This window comes from Oryctolagus cuniculus, chromosome 20 (assembly GCF_051225735.1).
Source record: "Oryctolagus cuniculus isolate XC-2025 breed Fujian yellow rabbit chromosome 20, ASM5122573v1, whole genome shotgun sequence".
NCBI lineage: Eukaryota > Metazoa > Chordata > Mammalia > Lagomorpha > Leporidae > Oryctolagus > Oryctolagus cuniculus.
The window spans coordinates 18,042,920-18,055,354 of NC_142886.1; the positions used below are offsets into that span (position 1 = coordinate 18,042,920).

The 12,435-nt window shown below is 46.1% G+C and overlaps 1 protein-coding gene across 6 annotated transcripts in view; it reads right to left on the reverse strand.

Moving 5' to 3' along the window:
- Positions 1–12,435, reverse strand: part of ZFYVE26 (zinc finger FYVE-type containing 26) — a 76,739-nt gene that overhangs the window by 57,293 nt on the left and 7,011 nt on the right. For 2 of the 6 annotated variants that reach the window (XR_016226489.1, XM_002719561.6), the window contains exons 4-10: positions 7,645–7,734; positions 4,384–4,906; positions 3,264–3,385; positions 2,496–2,660; positions 2,260–2,348; positions 1,262–1,425; positions 23–226 (exon numbers count right to left, since the gene is read on the reverse strand). Coding sequence is in view for 4 of the 6 variants with exons in the window: in XM_002719561.6 (XP_002719607.3) it covers positions 23–226; positions 1,262–1,425; positions 2,260–2,348; positions 2,496–2,660; positions 3,264–3,385; positions 4,384–4,906; positions 7,645–7,734 (1,357 nt within the window). In the remaining 2 variants the exon portion in view is untranslated. The remainder of the gene's footprint in view (positions 1–22; positions 227–1,261; positions 1,426–2,259; positions 2,349–2,495; positions 2,661–3,263; positions 3,386–4,383; positions 4,907–7,644; positions 7,735–12,435) is intronic. The other 4 variants (XR_016226490.1, XM_017349400.4, XM_070065134.2 and 1 more) reach the window with 3 other exon arrangements.

The following is a 12,435-nucleotide window of genomic DNA, read 5'->3' on the forward strand; positions in this document are numbered from 1 at the left end:
AGGGATGAGGGGAGCTCCGTACCTGGGGGAGAGATGGTGTCATTCGCTGGCTCCGTGGCTGAAGCCAGGTCCTCAGAGGGGCCATCTTTGCAGTCCTGGCATGAGGAGTGCTGGTGTGAGTTCACACAAAGGGCATAGATGGCATACTTCATGGCACAGAAGCCCTGGTAGAGTGTCAGGTTCTGACACCGGTTCTGGTGCTCAGGAAGTGGAGCATCAGCGGAGTCTGCATTGTGGAGAGAAACAGGCAGACCTTCAGAGTTGATTCTCTCCTGCGCGGGCTCCAGGACTGGCTAAAGAGGAGATGCCATATCTGCAGGTCCAACCTGTAGCTTCTTACCCCTCTCTCCTTCCTGTCAGTCTGACTGTATCCCTTTCAGGCCTTTCCTTCTAGTCAGCATCAGCCTTCAGCCCCCATCAACTTCCTTTCTGCATATCTCACGACCTGAGCAGGGCAGTACCGGGATACTAGTCAGGCCTAGGTCTGGCAAGCATCAGAGCGAGGGTCTCCTTCAATTCTGCACCCTGAAATGCCTCTCCTGCCTCACTCTAGCTCCGACCTTGTTTGCCTCTTCCAGTTTAGGAACCAAGCGTATCTCACTGGGTCACCAGGGGTTAGATTTAAAACATTGGAAGGCTTTTATTTATTTATTTTTTAAATGTAGAAACCAGAAATCGGGGTCCTTAAGGCAATCTGTTAATGAGTTGCCTGTCTTTCTGGAAAAATATGAGAAAGATTTTTTTTTCCTCAATGGCAAAACTCCCTGGCCTGTGTGGCAGGTTGTGGCTATACAATGATGGGATTTTTTTTAGAAGCACAAAGGGCTTGCTGATGGGGTCTTGGATTTGATGCAAAGATCTCAGATTAAAACAAGGCTTTGTTATTGGTTGAGGCAAGTCTTTAGTGTAAATCTTCATCTCTTCATCAGACTATGAAGACATGGGAGGGAAGAAAGGTGCAACAAGAGCAAAGAGAGAGCTTAGGAAGCATGACGCACCTCACTGAGATGGCTCAGGACAAAAGATACGGATCTCTGTTCACAGGATTCCCTGCACCTCCCCAAGAAAAGGGGGTGAATACCCCTACACCCTAAAGTCTGGTTGGGGCAAACAGCCCTAAGTTAGAGGGCACTTGCTGGACCACCCTCTTGACACATCCCAGCAATCACAATAACATCCAGATAAACCTGGACCCTGGAAGAGACACATGCAAGTCAGTGCTGAGAGGGACTCCTGGCCAGGTCATTCCCTCACTACTCACCAGGCTCCTGCTGGAGGTCCTTGGCTGGCACCTTCTGTAAGAGTTTGAGAACCTCCTCCTCCCTGAGGGCTGGAAGGTTTGTAAGGTGATGGAGAGAGTAGAGCACGGAGTGGCTGTCTCCAGCATGCAAATGACACAAGAGCTCTCTCTTTGGTATGGGGCTGCTGAAAGGGAAAGTCAGGAGGGTGGAAGGGGAGAGAGGTTCTTTTATTTCCTTGAGGACACACATTTCTCTTCCTTCTTGTTCTTTTCTGGCCCGTACACCCCAGGTTTCACTTCCCCAGATACTACGTTTAGTTAGTCTGGAATAGAGTGTGACATTTCTCTTCTCTCAGGGAAATACATCCATCAAGTCAGATGTACTTATCTAGAAAGGACCAGGAAGTGGCCTGACTCCACCCTTTGCAGCTTCTAACCGACACAGGCTTCTCTGGCTTTACTTTGAGTAAGGGGCCCTTGCTCTCCTCTCTCTGCCCACTCTATTTCAGGAAGTACTGGCAGGGGAGATAAAGAACAAGGTAGATCAAGGCTAAGTTTTCAGGGACACGTGTGGCCTTGCATATAGTTCAAGAAGCATTTGTTGAATCAAAGTGTGATCTGGGATAACATACAACGTAAGAACACAGATGACGCTTAGCTGTGTGACCTTGGACAAGTTACTAACACCCTTGGGCTTCAGTTGTTCCATCCTTAAAATGAAAGTAATATTGGCATCCAATCACAGCGTTACTGTGAGGATTCAGTGGTATTATTCATGTAAAGAGATAAGAGTAATGCTGACATCCAGGAAACGGGAGCTATTATTCTACTGTTGTCCTGCAATTATCCTCTAGTTCTGACTCAACGGCCACAGCAGAGATAAACCATTATTCAGGTTTTTTCCTGGTTTAACAGCTGGTCAACTAAAAACATGTGTGTGGACAATGTCCTGAGAAGACCACAGGGCCAGGGCCAAGCGTGCCTGACGGCAGCAGGGGGCTCACTGCACAGGGCCATACCTGCTCTGCTGTACACACCAGTCCAGGACCTCCAGGTGAGCACTCAGTCCCTCACAGGCATCCCTGAGGAGCTCATCACAGCCCTGCTCCTGCGTCGATATGGGAAAAGAGAGAGATGCTGACTCGGGCTCTTGGGGTGAGAGGCTGTGACCAATTTAGGACTCTGACTTCTGCCTACACCCAAAGGCGCAGGCCACTCACTTTCCAGGCAGCCTGGAGAACAGAGTGAGAATTACCTGGGTCCCGTGGAGTGTCTGCAGCAGCTGCCTGGCTGACTCCAGGCTCTGGCAGTGCGTCCAGCCCAGGAGCACGAGCAGGTGACGCAGAGGCCTGAATTCTCTATCCAACAGGCAGCCAAGACTTGGGAAGTCCTCCTCTTTGAGCAGTGTTAGTGCTGTTACCTGTAAGCCAAAGATGGTTGCTACAGACAGCTGTGTGGATGAGAGGGAATGAGTTCTAGCTTGCTGCTCATTAGGGAAGGAGCTTCTTAGTACAGCAGGGAGATTTCTGACGATAGAAGTGGCCAGCTGAACAAAACAAGTGTTCACGACAACAGTGGGGTATAAGCTCCCTAAAGGAAGCAACTGACTTTGGTTGTTACCCTAGCTCCTAGCATAGCCCATGGCACACAGGATGAGGCTGATGAACCTGCTAAACTAAACTCACTTGCAATCTGGAAGGAAAAGTGACAGTAAGTAAGCTCCCTGTTGGCCAGGCCACACATAGCTGCCTTTGTCTTTTCTTTCTCCCACCCTCCAGAAAGCTTGTACACACTCAACGTTTTTGTTCTTGCTAAAGGACTGTCACAAAACGATGGCAGATGTAATTCTGAATGGTTCTGTTTGCAGAAACTCCTCTCACCTGGGGCTGCAAGATGGACAGAAGCAAATGCCTCGCCACTAATTAGACCGCTTTGTGAGAAACGAGAGTGAAAGAAATGGGGAAGGAAGGAACCTGGAGAGTCCCTGGATAGTCCCATGCAGAGAGCTTTAGGCTCGACTTACCAGGATCTGCTCGAGGAAGTGCTTGCTGTTGCTCAGGCAGTAGAAAAAGGTCACTTTCCAAGCCTGCGCTGAGTCAGGGTTGGAGAACACAGCTAGCATCACCCGCTCGGGATCTGCATGATCTGGGGAGACCGAACATCAAACCAGATAGGGTTGCTGGGAAACCAAGAGTTCTTCTTTCCTAAGCCAGTGCCCATCTGACAAACCAACTGCAGGGTTGATATCTGGTCTAGTGGTTAAGACATACACCGGCATCTCATAGCAGCGTGCTGGGGTCAGGGTCCTGGCTCTGCTCCTGATGCCAGCTTCCTGTCAATGAGCACCTTGGGACGCATCAAGTGACTGGATTCCTATCATTCACATGGGAGACCCGGATTGGGTTCCTGACTCCCTAGCTCAGCCCTGGGAGTGAACCAGCAGATGGCAACTCTCTCTCTCTGTCCCTTTCTCAAATAAGTAAAAATTACATTAAAAAACAAAACAAAACAACAACAACAAATTGAGATAAGAGTTTGCTCTTTAAACACTTAATTCAAGATCTCTACATTTTATCTTAAAGACTCTTCTTTCAACCTGCTATTGCTGTCACTTTATTTTCCCCCATCGCCCCTGTCTTACACTAGGAATCTGTGCTTTTACAAAAGAACATCTTTGGGCCAGCATCGTGGTACACTAGGTTAATCCTCCACCTGTGGCACCGGCATGCCAGATGGGTGCCGGTTCTAGTCCCGGCTGCTCCTCTTCCAGTCCAGCTCTCTGCTGTGGCCCAGGAGGGCAGTGGAGGATGGCCCAAGTGCTTGGGCCCTGCACCCGCATGGGAGACTGGGAGGAAGCACCTGGCTCTGGCCGTTGCAGCCACTTGGGGAGTGAACCAACGGAGGGAAGACCTTTCTCTCTCTCTCTCTCTCTCTCTCTCACTGTCTGTAACTCTGCCTGTCAAATAAATAAATAAAATCTTTAAAAACAAACAAACAAACAAAAGAACATCTTCTCCATTTTTCTTGGCTTCTGCTGTTAGATGTCCTGAGTGACATGGGAGGTGCCTGTCCAGAGGCACTTCAGAAAGGCTGGGCACCCTGGAATCACCGAAAGACCAGGAGAAGCAGCGAAGGAAACCCACCTTTTCCTGAGGCTGTGGTCCTCAGTGGCTTCTCTGTGACCTTCTCCGCATACGTATGGCCGTACAGGGACACCAGGCCCCGACCAGCCTTGTGCAGCAGGCAGCTGAGCAGCTGCTCCTCCCGCAGGGGACTCCCCTCGGTCCTGCAGGCCTCCAGTAGTTCCTCGCACAGGAGACGCAACTCAGCCCCGGGCGGCTCTGCAGGGCAGCGCAGAGTCCGCAGTGCTCCATAGATGGCATCCACCACACCAGGAGGCCCGGAGACAGGGCCTCGCAAAGTCCGCAGTGCCTTGCGAATGAGGTCCACCAGTGCCTCCTGCAGAGGCCAGTGCCAGAGGCCAGTGCTGTCACCCTCCCCCAGCAGGAGCTCCAGCAGGGCCTGCGCTGGCTGGGGAGCCTGCCTCAGAAGGTCCCAGAGCACAGAGACAGCTTCGCAGCTGAGCCGAGGCGTCTGGCTCGCCCACCTCTGCTTTCCATCAGGGCCAGGGCCCACTGCGCCTTGTGCTAGGGTCTCATACAGCTCCTGGACAGGGATGAAGACAGGAATGGCGGTGGGCATTTTCAGAAAGGTATCACTTGTATGTGGTGCTGGTGTCCTCTTTCCCAGCCTACACATGCATAATGATGGCAGGAGAGGACAGTTCTGTGGTCGTTACTCTGGGCCAGACACTGTTCTGGGTCCTTTGCACAGACCTACCGAACTGATCCTTGCAACAACATTAAGAGGAAGATTCTACCATTATCCCTATTTTACAAATGAAGAGACTGAAGTTTCAGAAAGATGAACTCAACTGCCCAAGGCCTCCAGGCTCAACCTAGTTCCGGCCCACTGTCTCTGAAATATACACTGGTGGCCTGAATTGGGCCTGCACACTCACAGACCAGGCAGGTCCAACAGTATGCCTAAAGGCATTTATATATTCAATTTTTAAAAGAATATCACACACTAGTTTTTAACCCCAATTTAAATCTTAGCCATATATTTTATGGTATAGGTCATATCTATAAAACCTTATTCTATAAAACCTTCTGTTATGGTTTGAATGTGTTCCCCAAGAAGTTCACATCTTGGAAACTTAATCGCCAAATTTACATGAATGGTATTTGGAGGTGGTGCCTTGGGAGTTAACTAGGATTAGATGAGGTCATGAGGGTGGGATTCCCCTGATGGCACTGGTGGTTTTAAAAGGAGAGACCTAAACTTGTACAACAGCTCATGCCCTGTTATGTGATACCCTCCACCATGTTATGACGTAGCAAGATGACCCTGATCAGATGCCAAGCAGAGGCCAGAGCCATGCTCTCGAACCTCCCAGCCTTTAGACCTATGAACCAAATAAACCACTGCTCTTTATAAATGACCCGGTCTGTGATATTCAACCATATAGCAACAGAAAATGGACTAAGCCACTTCCCCAATACCTCTAATCCTTAAAATTAGTTCATGCAGTTTAGCACATAATTGTCTCATGTGTGTATTTGTCCCTTCTTTTCAGCTGTACCATAAGCCCGTAAAAACCAGAACCTCTACAACGTATACTCTGTTTGCAGGGTGAGGGTTGAGGGAGAAAGGGGGGTGGGGAAGCAGGTTATTTCCCACAAGTTAGCATCATTCCCATACATGGTTTTCAGGGACATCTCTTCATTAACTGACTCAGAGATGGACACAATACCATGTGTCCTTGACTTAATTCGAGTGAAAGTCCTCACTTAAAATTCTAATATAGGGGCTGGCATTGTGGCATAGTGGGTAAAGCCATTGCCTGAAATGCTGGCATCCCATATGGGTGCTGTTTCTTGTCCTGGCTGTTTCCTTTTTTTTTTTTTTTTTTTTTTTTTGACAGGCAGAGTGGACAGTGAGAGAGAGACAGAGAGAAAGGTCTTCCTTTACCGTTGGTTCACCCTCCAATGGCTGCTGCGGCTGGCACACTGCGCTGATCCAAAGCCAGGAGCCAGGTGCTTCTCCTGGTCTCCCATGCGGGTGCAGGGCCCAAGCACCTGGGCCATCCTCCACTGCACTCCCGGGCCACAGCAAAGAGCTGGCCTGGAAGAGGGGCAACTGGGACAGAATCCAGTGCCCTAACTGGGACTAGAACCCGGTGTGCCGGCGCCACAAGGCGGAGGATTAGCCTATTGAGCCGCAGCGCCGGCTTTGGTTCCACTTCTGATCCAGCTCCCTGCTAATGAACCTGGGAAAAGCAGCAGAAGATGGTCCAAGTGTTTGGGTCTCTGCCACTCATGTGGGAGACTCAGATGAAGTTCCTGGCTCCTGGCTTTGGCCTGGCCCAATCCTGGTTGTTGTGGTCATCTGGGGAGTGAAATAACAGATGGAAACTCTCTGTTTCTTCTTTCTTTTTAACTCTTTCAAATAAATAAATCTTTTAAAAATCCTCCTGTAAATATGTCTTTTTTTAAAAAAAGATTTTATTTACTTATTTGATAGGTAGTTACATACAGAAAGAGGGAGAGATAGGTCTTCCACCCACTGGTTCACTCCCCAAATGGTTGCCATGGCTGGAACTGGGCCAATCCAAAGCCAGGAGCCAGGAGCTTCTTCTGAGTCTCCCATGCAGGTGCAGGGGCCCAAGCACTTAGGCCATATTCTACCGCTTTCCCAGGCCATAAACAGAGCTGGATAGGAAGAGGAGCAGCTGGGACATGAACCGAACTGGCGCCACCATTTGGGATGCCAGTGCCGCAGGCAGAAGCCTAGCCTACTATGCCAAAGGGCTGGCCCTGTAAATATGTCTTTAATTAACTAATGGCTGGCTCATTAAGAAAAGAGCATTGAGCCTCAGGGCATACTGCAGGCCCTTAAGTGGTCAGTGATACTTGCTATAGACACATAGTTAAGACTGAGTTTGAATTTGCTCCCAGAAACTGGTTGTGAGGATCAACTATATCGTATTCAGTGCCTCTGTTACAGAGAAGCTGTTCAACAAATATTAGTGCCTTTCTCCCTTCACATTCCCTGCTGTCTACTGGTAAAGCCAACACTTTAGTTTAAATCTAAGTTATGGGTTCCTTCTACATGAAATGAGAAATATCTTTAATCCCTAGCTAAAGTATTCTGGATAACCCAACTCAAAATGTTAAAATCATATAAATGTACTCCAACTCTACACTTCCCTTAGAGGGGCCTCCACCTTGCCTTGCCTCAGCAAAGTACAGGTAACATCTTCCAGGGTCCTGGGTCCCAGGAAGCTGGGCAAACTGAGTGACTCCAACCCTGGGCCAATGGCCCCTTGAGGGCCCTCTCACCTTGAGGATGTTCTCTGGAATGTCACCTTGGAGGTCTTCAGACAGTAAAAGAAACTCAAGCTTTCTTCGGAAAAAAACTGGGAGTAATTTCTAGAAGAATCATAAGAAGGAAGCACAGAGATTAGGCATATACTTTAGTGAACAAAGTATAAGTAAATATTTCTCTCCAGTTAGTCAGATTTCCACAGTTTCTCTAAGATAAAATACTCTTAACCACTCAATTCCTGGGTATGTTCTGAGATACTTTCTTTATAAACAAAACCAGCTAATTGTGTCCATAACACTCTTCTTTGATACTTGTTTGGTCCCAACCTTCTTTTTGATATTCATTATCCTTTGCAGTCTAGTTGGAAAGGAAAAGTGTGAGGAATACAAAGTTTATTAAACATTTATTATATGCCACTATGTGCTATATATTTTTAATCTTTTTTTTTTTAAGATTTGTTTATATATTTGAAAGACAGTGTGACAGAAAAGGAGAGGGAGGGAGAGAGCAAAGAGAGATCTTCTGGGGCTGGTGTTGTGGCCTAGAAGGTTAAGCCTCTGCCTGCAATGTCAGCAACCTGTATATAGGGCACTGGTTTGAGACCAGGTTGCTCCACTTCCAGTCCAGCTCCCTGCTTATGTGCCTGAGAAAACAGAGGAAGATGGCTCAGTGCTTAGGCCTCTGAACTCAGATGGGAGACGTGGAGGAAGCTCCAGACTCCCAGCTTTGGCTTGGCCCAGCCCCGGCTGTCATGGCCAGTTGGGGAGTGAACCAGAGGATGGAAGATCGATCTCTCTCTCTCTCTCTGTCTCTCCTCCTCTCTCTCTAACTCTGCCTTTCAAATAAATGAAAATAAATCTTAAAAAAAAGGGAAAAATCTTCCAATGGTTGGTTCACTCCCCAAATGCTTGCAGCAGCCAAGGCTAAGCCAGACTGAAGCCAGGAACTCCAACCAGGTCTTCTATGTGGATGGCAGATACTCAAGCATTTGGGCCATTATGCGCTGTCTCCAGGCACATTAGCAGGAAGCTGGGTCAGGATTTGAACCAGGTACTCTGACATGTGATATGGTGTCCCAAGCAGTGGCTTAACCAGCTGTGCCACAATGCCTGCCCATCATTTCATTTCTAAATCAAACAAACCTGGAGCACATAGCTCTGCATTTTCAAAACAAAATTTTGGTAGAGGTGAAATGGTTAGGAAGCCTTTCCCAATTGTTTCAAACATCAAAATGAAAATAGGATCCCGATGTTTGCTAACGAGACATCCACAAGCACAGAGACAGAGAATGCTTCTGACTTCCTGCACTGGTCTGCTTCACAGGAACTTCCTTTCACTTGCTCCTTAAACCTCCATTAGTCTTCCTTCTTCCAGCCACAGATAAATAGGATTAGAGTTCGGGACTGATCCTGACAAATACTACTTTAAATCAGAGATATCTGTAACTAGAGAGGCTTCTGGTTAAAGCTTCCCAAAGATGAGTTTTACTGGAAGGCAAGGAGTACCTGCAGGAAGGGGAGGCGGGGAGAAAGAGGAGGGAGGGGGGGTAGGGGGAGAGAGAGAGAGAGAGAGAGAGACAGAGAGAGACAGAGAGTCTGTGATGGGGTGGGAAGTTTAGAACACAGGATCATACTTCCTCCATTGATGTGCCATTCACCACACCAGATTATTAACCTGCTCTAATGCATTCTGGGTCTAAAACCTTATTTCTTCTCACCATGCCCCTCCCTATTAAAGGACACACCACCACATGAGAATGCTAGTATACTGCCTGTGATAGGAAGCTGGTGGAAGAAATCCATTCTGGGAAGCTTAAGGTTAGGAATTCTAATGAGGATTAAGAGAAAACAGAGATCTCCAATTTTAAGGTTTGTAAGTAGCCTTTTTTTTTTTTTTAAGATTTTAAGGTTTGATCTAGAAATCTAAAGACTGAATAGCTTGGGGGCTGGCACCATGGCTCACTGGGTTAATCCTCTACCTGTGGCGCCGGCATCCCATATGCGCACCGGGTTCTAGTCCTGGCTGCCCCTCTTCCAGTCCAGCTCTCTGCTGTGGCCCGGGAGGGCAGTGGAGGATGGCTCAAGTGCTTGGGCGCCTGCACCCGCATGGGAGACTGGGAAGAAGCACGTGGCTCCTGGCTTTGGATCGGCACAGCGCCGGCCATAGCGGCTATTTGGGGAGTGAACCAATGGAAGGAAGACCTTTCTCTCTGTCTCTCTGTCTATAACTCTACCTGTCAAATTAAAAAAAATAAAAAGACTGAATAGCTTAAATTTCTTACCAGTGACATTATTAATTTTTTAAAAATTTTGTTTATTTGAGTGGTAGAGTTACAGACAGTGAGAGGGAGAGACAGAGAGAAAGGCCTTCCTTCCAAAGGGACAAATATCATATGCTTTCCCTGATCTCTGACAACCGAGCACTTAAAAGGAAACCTGTAGAAGTGAAACTGACACTATGAGAAGCAATGACTTGATCAGCCCTTGTCCTGACTGTCACGGAACAGCTTACTATTTTATTCTTTTTATTATTTTCTTTTTCTACTTAATACCATTGGTTAACTCTTCACTTAAGACAGAATTATTCTTAGGTGTTTATATCCAATTGAAAATTGAACCCTGTTAAAAATAAGAGAGGGAATAAGAGAAGGAGGAGATGTACAGTTCGGCACATGTTTCCTCAGACTTACCCCTAAGGGTAATGTTAAAAACTTGCCATGGGACTCCAAATCCCATTAAGTTGGCAAGTTCCAATGCCATCTTACTAGTTAAAGTGATTAATTTAAGTTCATAACTGATCATAAAAATAGGATTAAGTGATAAAGGAGTCACATGAATAAGACCAGGTGTCTGCTAATAATAACTGATAGAATTAAAAAGGAGAGAACGATCCAACATGGGAAGCAGGCGACACAGCAGACTCACAGAATGACAAATGCCCTAAACAGCACTCTGGCCTCAGAATCAGCCCTTAAGGTATTTGGATCTGGCTAAAAAGCCCATGAGAGCATTTCAGGCATGGAAAGCCAAGGCACTGTGGCAAAATATGACCTAAATGAAATTTCTCTGTGAGTGAAATCCCAGTGGAAAGAAGGAGCCATCAAAGAAGGAGGTACCTTTCTCTGAAGGGAGGAGAGAACGTCCACTTTGCTTATGGCCCTGTCTAAATAATGTCGAAATTTGTGGACTCAAAGGGGTTCCATAGCTTGGCAGCTCATGACAAGAGCCTTGAGTGATCACTGACATCATAAATAAGAGTGTCAACTGTTAAATCAACAACTTGCTCCCCATGTAGGACCTCTGTTCTTAATGTGTTGTACTATGAGATTTAGTGGTAAAACTAGTCTTCAAACAGTACTTTAGACTTTGTGAATCTGTGTGGGTGCAAACTGTTGAAATCTTTACTTAGTACAGAGTTGATCTTCTATATATAGATAACTAAAAATGAATCTTAGTGAAGAATGGGATGGGAGAGGGAGTAGGAGGTGGGATGGTTTGGGGGTGGGAGGGCGGGTATGGGAGGAAGAACCGCTATAATCTAAAAGTTGTACCTATGAAATTTATATTTATTAAACAAAAGCTTTCTATATAAAAAAAAAGAAAATCAGGGTAAAGTTAACTCTTTTAAGAAAGTGATTCTTCTGAGTATAAAGTGGATTAATAATGTAGAGTTTACTAACACAGTGCATGGTGCCTACTAAGCCCTGAGTACATGTTAACTACTAGAAGCTTTACTACTGGTGTTTAAATCCTGGTGAGAAACAAAGACTTGCGCTGAAATGTAAGGGCTTTATGGCAAAGACTAGGAAGTAAAGGTAACAGAAGATAAAGTATTAGGACAATAGTAAAAATAATCCTGGGTGCTTTGACAACATTCTGAGGTTCTTATATAGCTTTCACTTCCATTTCCTCATGGGATCCTGATAACGATCTCGTGCAGCAGAAATTCCCCTTTTATTAGGAGAGGAACCAAAGCTCAGAAATGATCAAAGACTTTCTGGAGGACGTGAAGCTGTGAAATGCCGAAGTGCAGAGCATCTAAATCCTAGTGCAGGCCAAGGGTACAGTGTGGTAATTAGGGCTCCTGAGTCAGAATGTTGGGTTAAAATCCCAGGGATACTGATGAGTGCTGGGGTAAAGTTGGCAAACCGGTTCCCCTCTGAGCTTTAATTTCTTCCCTAATTCAGCAGGGATAATAACAGTGCTTACCTCATTGGGTTTTGTAAAGAGTAAATGGAATAATCATAAAAATCTGAGATTAAAACAAAAAACAAAACAAAAAAATAGCAAGGCACAAGGGCAAGCATTTGCTGCCGTGGTTACAGTGGGATGGATTGAATTCCTGGCCTGGCCCAGCTCCAATGTTGTAGGCATTTGGGGAGTCAGTCAGTGAATGGGAGATCTCTATATGTCTCTCTCTGCCTTTCAAATCCGTAAATTAAATTAATAAATCAATTAACGAAGATTTCTTTTGAAAAAGCAAAGTATGTTCAATGTAGAAACATTAGAATATGGAACTAAGAAAACTAAATATGTAGATCATCATTTTCCCACTGAAGAACTTTTAATTCTATGGTCTAAGGATCTGAGACCATTTTCTTTGCATATCTATTCATATATATATCAAAAGTACTCTTTACTAAACTGCTTTTTTCCTGCTACATAGCAGAGCATAAGCATCCTGAAAATTCACTTGCCGCATACAGTTGGATAGTGGCACAGTATTTTACAAATAGATCTACTGCCATTTGTTAACCGGTCCTGTATCACAGACATTGATTTGTTTCCAGTTTTTCTCTATTAGAA